Source organism: Lissotriton helveticus, chromosome 8, assembly GCF_964261635.1.
Source record: "Lissotriton helveticus chromosome 8, aLisHel1.1, whole genome shotgun sequence".
Classification (NCBI taxonomy): domain Eukaryota; kingdom Metazoa; phylum Chordata; class Amphibia; order Caudata; family Salamandridae; genus Lissotriton; species Lissotriton helveticus.
In genome coordinates this window covers 743,249,731-743,266,427 of record NC_136069.1, presented here as the reverse complement: position 1 = coordinate 743,266,427, position 16,697 = coordinate 743,249,731, and the positions used below count along the sequence as shown (strand labels likewise).

The 16,697-nt window shown below is 42.8% G+C and overlaps 1 protein-coding gene across 3 annotated transcripts in view; it reads right to left on the bottom strand.

The window, feature by feature from the left end:
- Positions 1-16,697, bottom strand: part of LOC144772896 (arylsulfatase D-like) — a 547,027-nt gene that overhangs the window by 30,932 nt on the left and 499,398 nt on the right. For all 3 annotated transcript variants that reach the window (XM_078657568.1, XM_078657569.1, XM_078657570.1), the window contains one exon: positions 1,811-1,973. In XM_078657568.1, coding sequence (XP_078513694.1) covers positions 1,811-1,973 — 163 coding nt within the window. The remainder of the gene's footprint in view (positions 1-1,810; positions 1,974-16,697) is intronic.

Below are 16,697 nucleotides of genomic sequence, written 5' to 3'. Positions count from 1 at the left end.
GAACATCCCAACATTTGTCAATCCTCTTTACGCCTTTTTTATTCTACTGTCAAATCAGCACCACTTAGGTAAAATCGTCTTTTTACCTGGCACAGAAGATATCTAACTTGGCCAACATTTGCTGTAGATGCCCCCTCCCCACCACACACATCCCTCCATTGTAAACGATGTGGGGAGGATAACGTGAATTATATTAAGATGTTTGTGTCTTGCCCCAGTTTGAGCATCTTTTGGGACAGTGTGTTGAGAGTGATGTTTAGGGAACAGATCACAGCGTGCCCCCCTCCTGATCCTGTTTGGGATGAATGTTCAACTGGATTGGTGCACATCACACAGGCAAAAAAGGCCTGTTTCTCTATCTCATTTTGTTAACAATGAGAGAGATCTGTATAGACTGTCTGAAACCCATCCCCCCTGCTGCTGGGAGCTGGGAGCTGGGAGAAATCAGTGGGCAGAGTCTGTAAATTGGATCTGGGAGAAAGAGCAACGCTGATTTTCCGCTGGTCCTATGATTAAGCCTAACTTTCAGATTTGAGGTGGTGTACAAGGGCACCCCCTTACCATTCTTTGTTCTCGCCCACTTCTGAGATTCACAGTGATAATGGAGGATGGTCAACTGACCCCTTAGGTTGTGGCACATTGAGTCTGTTGTCATATGAGGACACGAAAAAAGAGTGTGTGGGATCTTGCTTAATCTCTTTCAAAAAGGTTATAACCTTTACACAGACAATTTCTGTACAAGAACACAACTGTTCAACCAACCATACACTGTCATTACTGTGGCATGGTGGACAGCTTGAAGCAACCACATTGGATTCCTGCAGGAGCATGTTTACAAAAAGTACTAAAAAGACCAGCACAGTGTCTTGAGTTGCAATGTACTGCTAGCTATGAAATTCATCGGTGGTGGATAGTACAGGTTTTCATTACAATTCATGACGAGAGGACTGTTCTGTCATAGTTTGGGTCATTTCAAAGTGCGTACACCCAACTGTCTGCTTAATTATACCAAAACATGGATGGCAGGTAATATAACTGGCCCATTCCTTCAACCATACGATGTAAAACATGCATTTAATACAAGAAGTTGGCTGTCCACCTCATTCATTTGGAAGTGTAAATTCATAGGGTGTCTATCATCAGACTACAACTGAAAGACTGATGCCCTTCCTTGGCTTTGGGTTTTTCATTATTATCTGTCACACTGCTGTAGAAGCATCAGCCTCCACTCCATCTATTTTGGGGGATGTTGCAAGGCAGAAAGGTTGACACGTGACTGGATGCATTCCTGAAACAGGGAAAAGTCATTGATTTTGAAAATGTAGGGTTTGTAGTCTGCAAGTGGGGGGGGGGGGTGGCTTTGGCGGAATGTGTGTTACAGTCCCCAGTGAGGCTTGTGCATTCTGACTTCCTTCATTTCGCAGTACACAGGGCTGCAGTTTTTTTTTAATGGAGTCTGAACAGTCACTTAAAGAATTAGCATTCAACTTCAAATGAATGTGCATGGATAAATATATTTCCTGTGCCGTTTTATGACTTGCCTATGTTAGTTTTGAAAATGTTCCATCTGAAAGGAAAAATCATAGAAAATGTTTTCAGCCAAGACTTACCAGGATCCATATCTGATTTTCCTTTACCACTCAAATTCAAATTGTCAAAGTATGGGAGTACAAAATTCAATATCCACACATAAGACAAAAAAACTCATTAACATGCACCCGATTTCAAAACTTTTACCATCCAAAATTCCCACATTCCATCCAGAATTCCCACACGACATTGGAGCTAAAAAGCTGAGAAGTGTGTGTACCTGTCTTGCGGCAATGTTCCTCCTGCAAGATGCACCACTGTAGGATAAACATCCATAAGACTTGTAGGTTCATCAATCTCCGTGTTAGCAGGTAACACACCCAGCCATGTGAATATTCCAGGTACACGGATACCACCTTCCCAGCCAGCCATGCCTTTGCCACCTAAAGACGATAAACGATAAATCCGTTAGAGTGGATACATTGCCTGTACCCAGTGCTTAATTTGAGAAGGTTGTTTCCGGTGCTTGGCACCAGCAGATAATTGTCAACACCGGCACTTTTGACAGTCTGCCACATGGTGGCGATGTTTGTCTAATTTAGAGAAGAGCAGAACAACGTTAATATACATTAAAACTGACTAATGCCTGCCCCCAAACCATTCTTATAGCTTTGGGGGCCTGGAATAGTCTGATTTGTCAGGCTTGTAAGAGTGCAATGGTTAGTAGTCGAGTTGGTACTGTCACGGGCAGTGGGTGGTGCATGCTGTAATGGCCTCCCCATGAGGCCCCTGGCACTTATTTATTGATAAAATAAGCACTGCTGTACACATTGGTCAATAACACGCATTCCATGAACGTTTAAAGTAAAACAATCATATGATGCCAAAGATAATGAATATGTAGCATGAAATCATATTCAAAGTACAGTGTTATGGATTAGCAATAAGGTTCACTCTGAAAGCAGCTTGAGTATCTGGTGTGAAAACTAAAAACACAGCTAAGAATATTTCCTGGAGAAAATGTGAGATCCAACATTAATCCTCTAATGCTCAATTTGGCAACTGTTTTGTAAACTTCAACAGAATTGATTTGCCATTTACGCTAATGAGCACTGAAGGGCCTCACCATGCAGTTGCTACATGAGGCACCTCACTTTATTCCAGAGAAATATATAGTGGCTTCGGGATAGGTAGGCTATTTTGTTCTCTGCCACATAGTCGTCATTTTGTTTTTTTCCTTTTTTTGCCTGTAAATCAACATGAGCCATAGACTCCACTTGCTACTTCATATTATTTAAGACTCATGCCTGACAATGGGCATACGTGACTGTAAAAGACAGACAGATGATGGGCGGAATGCAGAGCAAATCAAACATTCTTTCCCAGTCAATAGATATGGGTTAAATCCATTGTTATTTTGCTCACCATGCCACCCCAGTTTAGACCAGCCATATGCAAATCAGTCTTGACCCTGTGCCTCATGGGAACAGTCCAGCCGATACTGCCAAGCCATGTCTTCCCTGGACCGGAAACAAGCATCCTGGGACCGGTTTAGGGGCATCACTGTAGCCAATGTTAATTTTCTACTTTCCAATAATAGTGCTGGAGGCTGAGCACCAGTTTTGCCTCCACCTGCCTGCCTGCACTCACTGTCTATCCTGCACTGCTGCCTTACCAGCTGTCATCATTACATTGGAAGGTTGATCTCCACCTCAAAAAACATGCAGCATGTGCACGAGAACAACCGTAAGGTGCAATTTCGGGATGCACTGGTATGGAATAAAGTTTGGTAGTGTGTGCACAATTCTCAAGCAGGTGAGATTAGTCAAAGTAAAAAAAAAATGTTATTGCGACCATTTATAGCCATAAAAGCACATTAAATTTACATCATTTATAGATCCAAGCTGGATGAGAATTACTAGATCACAAAATACATTGTCGACTAGGCATACAATGAAAAATAATACATTTCATTAAGAATGTAGAAATCGTCTTTATGGGAATTTCCTGATTTTGAAACATACCATAAAAATATAAATTAGACATAAAAATTCATAACATTCTAAAAGTCTAAAAAAAGTCCCATGGTCAACATCCGAACCCAAAGTGCGTGCTACTAGATCTCAGTCTAATTTACCTCGATCCACCACAAACTAAAATTAGGGATTCCTGAGTTGATCATAGTACCACAAATAAAAAGAAAGGGTGTTATAGATTACTAGTGGTCTGCTCCACTTTTAACAGGTTGCTTCGTGTTGACCACATAGCAAACAAAAATGTTGATATTACAACTACATGAACCGGGTCGGTATCTGTTTTTAGGATCCTAAAAAAATCAAGATCGCTCCCAATACCCAGGTTCTTGCAAAGTTGAATAATCCACTTCTGCCTAGCTTGTTTATATGCCGCGCAGAAGAGCACTACATGGACCATAGTTTCTTCCTCCGCGTGGCAGCCAGGACAAAGCCAACTGGATAATCCCACCCATCTATTTGTAATCGCAAATAGCGGTAGGGTTCCGTATCTAAATTGTAAAAACAACTTCATCGCTAATGTCGGTTGAATAGAATCCAACACCCGCTCTAACTCATAGTGGCACTTAAAATCCAAGATCCCATAGGTTAAACTCGCGGAATTAACTGACTGCATAATTTTAGTCAGTTTATACTCTTTTAATGCACTAGCCATAGTTTTCTTAGAAATGGCAGGGCAGGAGACTTCTGGGTTCAACCAAAGGTTCTCCCTACCAATTGCCCTAAAGGAGTCCCGTATAAACGAAAGCCAGGGTATACTATCAGCCCCTATTGCTGACATTACTGCTTTTAATTCTTCTCTATAGCAGCTCAACTCTGGAATACTCCACAACCGCCGCCAGTAAAGCAACGGGTGTGACGCTATGAGATCCGCAATAGGAAGGATATTAAAATCCATCCTTAGGGGGACTAATGGTGTGCTTTTCGGTAGAGTCAGGATTTATCTAATAAAACCATTTTCCGTTTTTGTGAGGGAATTGGAAGACCTATGCCCCCACAGTTCTGCTCCATATAGGGAAGCTGACCTGGCTTGGACGTTATAAATTTCAAGTGGTGGGCTTATAGTCTTTAAAACACATTTCTTCTGGACTTTAAAAATCCCCCCAGCAGCCTGAATCAATTTTAGATTAGCCTTGTCCATTTGGGTGCCCCACCCCATTTTATCATTCAAGGTGAGCCCCAGATAATCAAAGATGGGTACCCTTTCGAGGGGTCTACCCTCCATCACCAGGTGCGGGCAGTTTATGGAATTAACATTAAAGACCATGTACTTAGTTTTGCTAATATTGACCACAAGGTTCCTCTTTTTTCAGAACTGGCTAAATGCATTTAGCACATGCTGCATACCCATTGCCGACTTCGAAAGCAGCAGGGTATCGTCAGCAAACATTAATGAGGGAAATCTACAGAGGGCCAATTTCAGGGAGTCTATGTCCTTAGTGGCAGATAACTCTTCAATTAAACCGTTTAGGAAGAGGGAGTGTTGTGTTTCTATCTAGGACCCTAATTCGATATTCCCGATTTATGCCCTTATATGGTTGTAATAAATAATATCCTTATAAAGGCATAAGAACCATATCCATATTTAGTCATAGCCCATGCAGTCCAAATCAGGCAAGGCTACTTCCCTAGACTCCTAGAAAGTACAACGCGTTCTTTAAACAAACCAAACCTCCAGCAACCTGGGAATTACCCATGCTCCTGTTTTGATTTGTCCAAGAACTCCTGCGAGCACTGAAAGGACGGCCAGTTCTTAGTGACATCTTTATTGACGTCTTATGTCCAACCTTACATCAAACCCGGCACCTTTCAGGTATAAATATACCAACGTTGCCTTAAGCAAACGGTGATGCACCGTTACATCGCAACTTTTACAACGGGAGTCTTTTACAACGGAACTTTTACAACGCAGGATCCATTACATCGGATGCCATTACAACGCATGGCATTACATAGCAGATGCTATTACAACGCATGGCATTACATCGTAAGTATAGGTAAGTATTTAATTTTTTTTAATTTTATTAATATTAATTATAATTAAATATATTTATTTATGTTTTTTAATATTATTAATTTGTTATTTATTATATTAATTAAAGTAATTTTTAAAATAAGTACAGGTGTACAGGGGTGTTTTTAGGTTTCAGGGTAGGGTTTGGGTTTTGGGGTACAGGGGTGTTTTTAGGTTTCAGGGTAGGGTTTGGGTTTTGGGGTACAGGGGTGTTTTTAGGTTTCAGGGTAGGGTTTGGGTTTTGGGGTACAGGGGTGTTATTAGGTTTCAGGGCAGGGTTTGGGTTTTGGGGTACAGGGGTGTTTTTAGGTTTCAGGGCAGGGTTTGGATTTTGGGGTACAGGGGTGTTTTTAGGTTTCAGGGCAGGGTTTGGGTTTTGGGGTACAGGGGTGTTTTTAGGTTTCAGGGCAGGGTTTGGGTTTTGGGGTACAGGGGTGTTTTTAGGTTTCAGGGCAGGGTTTGGGTTTTGGGGTACAGGGGTGTTTTTAGGTTTCAGGGCAGGGTTTGGGTTTTGGGGTACAGGGGTGTTTTTAGGTTTCAGGGCAGGGTTTGGGTTTTGGGGTACAGGGGTGTTTTTAGGTTTCAGGGCAGGGTTTGGGTTTTGGGGTACAGGGGTGTTTTTAGGTTTTAGGGTTGGGTTTGGGTTTTGGGGTACAGGGGTGTTTTAGGGTTCAGGGTTGGGTTTGTGCTTAGGGCTAATTAAATTATATTTACCATTTATAAATTAATTAAAATATATTTATTAAATTAAATTAATTATATTATATTAATTACATTTTTTAATTAAATTAATTAAATTAAATAAATTATTTTAATTAATTTAATTTAATTACAATTTTAAAAATATTTAAATTAAATTAATTTCATTATATTAATTAATTAAAATTAATTACAATTTTTATTAAAATTAAATTAAATAAATAGATTTAAATTTATTAAATTAAATTAATTACTATTTTAAAATGTATTTTAATTAAATTAATTAAATTAAATTAATTAAATTAACTTAATTACATTTTTTTTAAAAAGGTATACTTACCTATACTTACGATGTAATGCCATGCGTTGTAATAGCATCTGCTATGTAATGCCATGCGTTGTAATGGCATCCGATGTAATGGATCCTGCGTTGTAAAAATTCCGATGTAACGGAATGCGTTGTAAAAAACCGCGTTGTAGTGACACCAATCCAAGCAAACACACAGTGGTTTGGATCAGAGCGGCTATCTACTTGCCCAAGAGCCCAGCTGATGCGAGAGCCCACGGAAGCCGCCCCTCCCTTTTGACGCACTGAGAGAGACGCTGTCTTTTCTCCTGCTGAGAAATCCAGCTCCGGTGTTTCCAGATACCCTTGCGGGTTGCTGGGATATCGAGTCCTGAGAGAGAGATACCAGACCTCCTGCATTCTATTACCCAGGTACGGAGCTGACTAAATCCTTAAGAGAATTCTTGATTCAGATTCCTTGGCAAAACCAACTTAACTTAAACTGCTACTTACTTACTCCTTCCCACGTATTAGGCTTAGGTCAGGTACACTGAGGTAGGCGTATTTAGAAGCACCAGTTTAGTACGTTAGTCAAGGTTTTTATGTATATATTTTATCTATTTTAAAGTATCATATGGCTAAGAAACCATATCAATGCTTTTACAGTATTATTTCATAATACTACTTTTACTGTACGCACTTTACTTTACTATAAGTATTGCAATTGTGGCAATTCATTTCTCTTGCATGAGAAAGAAGACTGCTCAATAAATAACACCTTTTATTGAAAACGCCCGTCTCTCTATTCTCTGCACTCTGGTGAAACTAAGTATGCACGATTGACTGAGCGAAATAACTGTCTATTGTTTTCACACGACTCTAGAGATACACTCTTATTCTGAGGGAGCAAAGTTGTCATGTTATATGGTTGTCAGAAGCTAATCCCTTCTTGTCTATCCAGGGAAGTTAAACTCCTCCTCGTTTACTCGAGAAAGTTTCTAGTGACCTCTGAGCTAGCTGGCGAAACAAATTAAGTCTAATATAGTCAGTAGAGACTTAGTCGACCTCAGTCCTACGTCTACACTACTGTTTATATTATTCCAATGCGCAGAGCCTATTGGGAATATAGGAACTATACTACAGGAGAAGAGGGTCGGCGCAAGCACACAGCCCTGCCTCACCCCCTTACCCACGGGGAACGGAGCCGTTAATTGCCTGTTCTTGCCATATCTTACTCTAGCAAAAGTCTCTTCGTGGACTTGTTTAAACTGAAAGCATAGGTATGGCAGAACTCCCATGGCCAACAAAATACTCCATAGCTGGTTACGGTCCACCATATCAAATGCAGATTTCAGATCCACGAAGGTAAGGTATAAGCTCCCTCCTTCTAATACTACATGCTTCCAGTAAATAAGCTGGAGCCTAAATAACTTATCTATAGTAGAGGTTTTGGCCCTAAAACCTGCTTGCAATAGGGTCAAAATATCATGGTCTCGAATCCATTCCTGCAATCTTTCTTGTAGCACCCTTGCGTATATTTTTTGGGATACATCAATTAGGCTAATTGGCCTATAATTGGCCGTCTCCATGGGGGACCCCTTTTTATAGATGGGGATGATCTTGGCCCCTGCCCACGGGCTAGGAGCCTGGAGGCCCTGAAGGATTGCGTTAAAGAGTTGTTGGAGATATGGTACCCACACTACCATTTCATTTTTATACAGGTCTCCCGGGATCCTATCTAGTCCTGGTGCTTTATTCAATTGGAGCTTTTCCAGAGCTAGTTTAACCTCGTCCTTGGTGCAAGATGGTATGTTCCACGAGGGATCAGAGAAACCGGCGTCTCACTTGGTTCAATTGACGTTATTGAATATAGTTCCTTAAAGTAGAGACGCCAGGCTTCCTCAGCAATATTTGGTTCGATAGTAGTCTTACCCTCTGGCTTCCCTGTATGGACCAGATTCCAAAAGGACCTTGCATCTTTTGCATCTAGGGCAGTCTTAATAGACTGCCATCTATCTGCTTCCCATTCTGATTTACTATTAAAAACAATGTTCTTAAAATTGAGCCTAGCTTCCTTTATACATAGACGATCGCCCCCCCTTGAGGGCTGATAAAAGGGTTCGGTTTGCCACCCTAAAACCAGTTTTTTTTTCCCCCACATGGTTTATGCAAGATTGGCCTGCTGGTAAAAAAATAATCCCCCAGGGTTACAACCAGTTCCTGGTGGATTTTCCCTGCATCATCACAGTTGCCAGCATTAGGGTTTTTTCCGGAAACAATGCTTGCCTTTTCTAGAATGGGGCTAATACTATTATACATTCTTGACATTATTTCCGGAGATTGAGTTATTGTGGCCCAGCGCATACGCCTACCTCCATCCACTATTCTAAAGTTGCTTCTAGGGGGGATTACAAGTCCTTGATCTGTTTCAATCATAACAAAATCCATCATAATGACCAAAGGATTATGATAACTTTTGGTGCGCTGTGCAACACTGAAGTCTGGCACTTTGTGCCAAATTTCAAGGCTAATTAAAAAATAATCAATGACAGAAGCCTGACCTACCCTCTCAAACGTTGAGTGCCCTGTATTATCTCTTGGAAAGTGCCCCTTACAGACCCTCAGGGAAAAGGTAAGTGTGAGCGAAGTCATTTGAAGGACTAATGGGGTCTACCCATTTATCGGGTATGTATTTGGCGGTGGAATTGACCAAAGTGCATCCTTATCACTAGTAATAGAATTCGTGAAGCCACTCAAGGGTTCAAAATGGCAATTGAAATCCCCGCCAATCAAAAAAGACACGTCACCTGGTAGAGAATTCAAAAGGCTCACCAGGGAATCTAAAGTCGGGGATGACCCACCATGCTGGACTGGCCGAGAGTATATATTAATAAGTGCCAGTTTTGGTACTTTTTCATGGGTTATAAGAATACAAGTTATATCAGGAGAGTGGGTATCCACTCTTTTCACCGCACATCCAAGGTGCATTCCCACCCATATACATAAACCCCCCGATGGTCTACCTCTAGGGCCCTTAACAGCAGGCTCGCAATATGCCACGAACCCGACTCTATGAACAGGGCTTAAAGCTCAGGTCTCTTGAAAGAGGCAAATCCCGTGCGAATCTATGAAGTCTCCCCAACTTGGCAGATCAAGTTTGGCAACAAGGCCCGCGATGTTCCAAGATAGCATTTTTAGGCCACCAATGGGACCCTCCATGTTTATCAGTACATTTGCCTCTGGGCCAGGGCAATCTGATGAGCCAGAGAGACTAATATAGAGGCCGGGAGAAGGTACAACTTCAGGGGATGGTAAAGCTTCACTAGGTAGTGTATATACATCCATCCTTGTAACCTGATTCCCATCATCTAAATCCATATCAGCTGAGAGTGTTTTTCTACTATCACTAGGCCCTATTACCTCATTGGTCAAGGAGACCCAGTTCTTCCCAGTGGAAATCCCTCCTGTATTTATTGCCCTCTGCCTTTTAGGTGATATAACTGTAGGTGTAATAGTAGGTGGTAGTCAATCGACCAAATCATGTACACTAAATCTATTACTCGCTGGGAAATCTAAGGGATGCTGGTTTCCATCCACTTCCTCTCTATAGCTCTGGGCAGTATTTTGGGCTCGCCACCCCCTATTGGTTCCTTGGTAAGCTTGGTTCCTACTATTGTTAGGGGGAGGATAGAAATAGCTTAGATCTAAGGACTGGATTGACGTTTGGGAATTTTGAGTTAGCCCCATACAAACATGTTCAACCACCCCACTGTCCCTAAAATTAAAAACAATGCAGTCCCCCTCCACGTCTTTAGGTCTAGGACCCACCCATCCCACTCTTCGGGCAAATAGGATTTGGCATTTCACAATCCTGGGGAGTGGCCTATTTTGATTCAACCAATAGATTGATTTATTTTTTAGTTCTTTATAAGACTCAGTTACATTTTCACCCAGTTTGGGAACCCCTGCCAAAACGACTACATAGGGTGCGCTTTCAGGAGGTAGATCAATTTGTGGAAGGTTAGACCCCCAATCTTCAAAGCTCGTTTTACTTTTCTGCCTTCTGCCTACAATTTTCCAGTCTTCCTCTCCTGAATGTTGTAGGGCTTTGGGTGTTTTAGTGTTACTGGCCAAGGGCACACAACCATCTGGACATGCACTAGTATTTAGGCAGGTTGAAGTTTCCACGGTTTTAGGAGGGCAGCTAGGAATAAATGTTGAGGTGGTGGGCTGTACCCCTTCAGGGACATGCTTTACTATTTTATGCCCCTGGTTAGCCTATTTACCCTTGATAAAATCCAAACTCGACCTAGAGAATTCTTCAATTTTGGTAAGCCTTTGCTCTATTAGTGACATTCTTCCCTCTTGCGGCTGCAATGCTGATAAAATGAGAGCGCCTAGTTTGGCCAAGAGTAGATCTTCTGACAAAGATGGTATTTTAGCAGTGTTCGCCACATCAGAAGGATTTAGTGCAGGCGAAGTCTCCTGAAGGTTTTCAGAGGCTTCTAGCACCACAACGGCAGGCCCCTTATTATTATTGAGCTTTTGCACCTTGGGCTTTCTACCCTGCATAACAACTCCCGCCCGCTTCCTTTTAGGAATGGCCCCCTCATGACATCCATGTGACTGTGGGGGGAGTACCAGGGACTTCGGGAGTACATACTACTATATTTACATCAGAACTAGTTAATAAGTTATCAGACATTAGTGCTGGTTGTAAAGATTCTCCAATCAGAGGTGTATTGACCATTTCTTGGAGTGGCTGTATATTAGTCCCACTCTGGCGCCCAACAGCAGTAACCCTTTGCTGGCGCCATTCCGGTGTACGAGCGTTTGACAGAGCTCCTATTGAGGACCTTTTGGTGAAAACGGAGTCCTGAGACAGCCGACGCTCTGTTATGGCTATCTCATGGTTCAAAACTGACGTTGCCCTCGTAATGAATTGGTCTAATGTTCCAGCGACATACCCTCCCGTCATCACTTTTTCCCCCTACCTTCACGCCCAGCCATTTTCAAGTCTGAGTACAAAGAACTTAATAGGTACTCACAAAGCGGTTAGGGAGCCTTCGTTATGGCACACACTGGATGTTAAAGAGGAGGCCCGGTCCGGTCTCCCTCGGGCTACAACGGGCTAAAACGGGTCCGCCCTGGGCCAGGGCTTCGCCCGGCGCGCGCATGCACGCGTACCGCGCTGCAGGTGCAGCGAGGAGCTATAAGGCGGCGGCTGTGGGCGGGTCTCTGCAGCAAAGAGGCACATGTGCAATCAGTTAGTGGGCTCCTGGGACTTCGAGACCTTTCACAGTAAAGTCCCTCTGCCCCGCAGCAGCAGGCTCCACAAACAGCAAACAACGAAGTGACTGTAAAAGACACACAGATGATGGGCGGAATGCAGAGCAAATCAAACATTCTTTCCCAGTCAATAGATATGGGTTAAATCCATCGTTATTTTGCTCACCATGCCACCCCAGTTTAAACCAGCCATATGCAAATCAGTTTTGACCCTGTGCCTCATGGGAACAGTCCAGCCGATACTGCCAAGCCATGTCCTCCCTGGACTGAAAACAAGCATCCTGGGACCGGTTTAGGGGCATCACTGTAGCCAATGTTATTTTTCTACTTTCCAATAATAGTGCTGGAGGCTGAGCACCAGTTTTGCCTCCACCTGCCTGCCTGCAGTCACTGTCTATCCTGCACTGCTGCCTTACCAGCTGTCATCATTACATTGGAAGGTTGTTCTCCGCCTCAAAAAACATGCAGCATGTGCACGAGAACAACCGTAAGGTGCAATTTAGGGATGCACTGGTATGGAATAAAGTTTGGTAGTGTGTGCACAATTCTCAAGCAGGTGAGATTAGTAAAAGGTGCCAGAGAAATAAATGACAACTTGCAGAAACTCGTAGGACCTAGGGTGCTAAGAGGGCAGGGCTGTGTTTACATGCATTTACCATGAGACTCCAACGAGTGTATCTCTTCAGGGTTTTTCACTTACCTCACTTCACTGTCTTGGCTTGCCATTCTACACTCTTTCCTCACAGTCCTTTTTCTCACTGCTTACATACGATGGGGGCTCAAAATGGCATAGTAAGTCTGTCAAATTAATCCAAAATACCACCGATTTTCAGCTTAACAATCAAGCAATGACTGAATGACAACCTAAAGATAGGTCTGTGCATCTTTTAATTTAAATAAAAAATAAATTACGCAGATTTTTGGTTTGCCTATATAAAGACAGATTTACATATTTCCCTTATAGCTTTCACTTAGAATGAAGTAAACACATTGTGCATAGGCTGCAGAATGTAGTTGCAAGGCTCCTCTATGGCCAAATGCACCAGGGTTACAGCACCAGCTACATGTTCTCTGCATTGACTCCAAATGGTCTGGGTTTTGTACACAATGCTTATTGTGCATTATCTTTAATTCACTAAAATGTCAGGGGTAGTTGAAATCACATAATGCATGGTTGACATCAAAGTTGCTCTGATACAGAAAGTACATTTCTGCTTTAATGATCCCCAAAGACTAGCTGTAGCAAGAGCTCTGCTAGGGATCAAATAGCAAAGTACAGGTAGTGGCTGCTACCTCTTGCTGGCCCTAAATGACATTCATGCTATTAGGGCAGAAGCTTCACCTCCTTAATCAAATGTTTCTTGCATTACATCCAGCCCATGCATTTAAAATTAGCCTCCTTCAAGTCGCTCAACGATATATAGCACAAAACAAGCACTGGTAAAGCAAATAGGTCTAGTTATTACAGCAAGAAACTAAGCGAATACCATTGTGCCAAGAATGCCAACAGTATGTCTAGGTGACTTCACTGAAGAAACCAGGGGCCTTATGTACGAAGCCCTTTTGTGATTGCAAACCCTGAGATTTGCAAAATCACTGGGTTAGCGGATGAAAAAGGACTTTTCTTTCAGGTACAAAAGCACATTTATGAGTCAGAAAATTATTTCTGACTTATAAAAGGACTTTGAAATCATTATTGAATTGCAAATACGAGGGAAGCATGAAAGAAGCATTCCCACACTACTCTCATTCAGGATGGAATGCACGAATAGATTACAAGGGTAATTGCAGTACCGTACTACTGATGAGTTACCGACACCCGAGTTCGGTCATAACTGATTCGCAAAGGGGAAGGAGTTCTTATTTGCCCTTTGAGAATCATGGGGCATATTACCAAGCAATAGCGATAATTATCGCTATTGCTTGGTTAGAGACAAGATTTTACCGCTGAGCTGCGGCAATTTTTATCGCAGATAAACCTTGGTAATAACAAGGTTTATCGCAAATGCGATAAAAACGGCCGCAATGCATGAATATCGCTGAAAAGTCAGCGATATTCATGCATTACCGAGCTAATGCTCTTAGCCATGTTATCCACCTCCCATTGGATAACATGGCTAAGAACTGCTCAGGGCAGGTGTTAGCTTTTGGAGATATTCGCGCTTAGCGCAAATATCTCCAAAAGTTGGTAATAGGAGATATCGATGTTAGCGACTGTTTCCAGTCGCTAACATCTTGGCACGCCCATGTCATTAGTGATAAATATCACTGACATGCAAAGTGGGGCCCAAGATGGTCGGTATCTCCTACTAGCTGTCGCTAACTGGTGTTAGTGACAGCTAGGTAATGGGGAGATAATTTTATCTCCGCTTCCTTGGCTTTAAAAAGCCAAAAAAGCAGAGATAAACCCCCTTGATAATATGCCCCCATGTTCGCAGACTCAGCAGAGAAAAGGCAGCAGGCTATGGAATCACTGTCTGTTTCCCTCTCAAGATTTCCAAAACGAAAAACATATATATCTTTTTTATTTTTACAGGAGCAATTGTTCTTTTAAGGAACAAGACTGCTTAGAAAAATATTCATTTGGAATATAATTATAAGGATGGTGTTGCTTTCCCTTGCAGGCCACCATCCCTGTGATTGCAGCCAATCGCGCAGGGTTGCATATTATTACCTAGCTAATGATTATTGTTTATGCAGGTAGTTCTGCATCCCCCTGCAAATCGGTATTTTATGAACTGGCCTATTAATGCGTAGGTCGGTTTTCTCAAAATATGATCCTGTTGGACCTGGCCCTTTTTGCGGGGTCGCACCTAAACTTTTTGCCTTCCTCCTCCCTTTTTTCTGACCTCGTTTTTGTTGACTTTAGGACTCTGGGCACTTTACCACTACTAGCCAGTGCTGAAGTGCACATGCTCTGTTCTTAAAATGTGGTAACATTGGCTTATCCGAAATTGGCAAATGTAATTACTTATAAGACCCTAGTAGAGTGCGCTATATGTGCCAAGGGCCTGTAAAGGAAATGCTGCCAGTGGGCCTGCAGCACTGATTGTGCCACCCACCTCAGTATGCCTTTCAACATGTTTCTGGCCTGCTACAGCTGAGCCTGTGTGTGCAGTTTTAAACTGCCATTTTGACCCGGCAAGGTAACCTACTTGACCGGTCCAAACCTTCTCTTTTATTACATACACGTCACCCTAAAATAGGCCTTGGGCAGCCCTATGGGCATGGTGCAGTGTATTTACAAGCAGGACATGTACTTTTGAGTTTTACATGCCCTGGGGAAAAAATATGCAAAATTTGTTTTTTACTTCTGCAAGGCCTATCTCTCACAATTTACAATTGGTAGCAAAAAGAAATTTGGAGTTTGGTGTCTATGGACTCACAATTTAAAATCACAACTTGTGGTGAAATTGGATTTTAAAATTTAAGTCTGAAAATGCCACTTTTAGTAAGTTGGCACTTTCTTACTTTTACCATTTTGTGCCTCTGCCTGTCTCTGAATATACGTCTGAGGTGGGTGACAGCTAGGCTTTGTGCATTCCCTCTAGACAGTCACACAAAGGGAGCTGGGGTGTGACATTTGCATCCTGATGACCCATCACCAGGCTGAAGGGCCTTCCTGAGGTACACTAGTTGGGAGGAGCTGACTCTTGCATCTGAATAGGACCGCGCCTGTCCTAACACAAAGAGCTGCATACCCCCCTGTAGTCTGTCCGGTGCCACAGTAGGAAAAGAAGGGACCATATGTTCTTCAATGGCCCCTTTGATGTCTTGCCCACTTCAAAGGCACACTTGAGTATACGTACTGGACCAGGGACACCCCCGATCAGAATTCTACAGGAACCAAGGACATTCTGTCTGGAAAAAGAGCTGCTGTGCTGTAGGAGCGACTGCCCCTTTGCTAAATGCATTACTATGTTGGACTGCTGCCTGCTGATTGCAATGCTGTAGGACGGATGGGCACTTTGCTACCTGCTCTGTGTTGGCCTGCTGCTTTTTGCTTGGGAGTGAGGAGGACTGGACCCGCTCTCTACATTCATGAACCTAAGACTCTCCAAGGGCTTGCTGGCCTCCTGTTTTCTGAAGTCTTAGGGACACAAAAGACTTCTTGTAACTCTGCTCGTGCTGCTAGACTCTGCCATCTATGAGCCCTACCCTTGTCTGAGTGAGGTGCTCCCTCCAGTCCGGAGCCTCAGAGTGGGTTCTGCAGATGTTTTCTTCAAACATCGTTGCAGTGGCCCCTGTGAGCCAATCGTAACCGATACAGTGTCCTCCTTCGCCAACGCAGTATCGATATGACGATGATGGGAGTCCCGATGTGAGGTTCAAGGACAATGCAGCGCTGATCCTTTAATACCATCTGTGAGGCTTGACAATGATGCCGCGCTTATCCTTCAACACAGACTGCAAGGCTCGATGACTTTGCAGCCCTGATCCTTCAACACAGTCTGCAAGGCTCAACTCCAATGCTTCTAACAGACTGCAATGCTTCAAACCGACTGTGTCAAAAAGACAGACGCATTGTGCTCTCGACGTTAATCCTTTACTCCATACAAGGTACTTTTTCAGCTGACACTACATGGGTTCTGTAGCCAAACTACTTTAGGGTGAGCGCAGGTTAATTTAAGGGGTAGTATCTGACGCGCCCTGATTAGGATTGCAGCTCCTGCTTGGACAGAGTGTATACTAGAAACCACAATTTCTAACAGATCTCATTTGCAAAAAGTTGGGACACAATTCACAACCATTTTTGGTGAATGGAATAGTAGTAAATCATGATCAATTGTCTCCAAATGTCTCAAACAAGGTTGTGTGGTGCATCAGTCCTACCCACTCACCATTT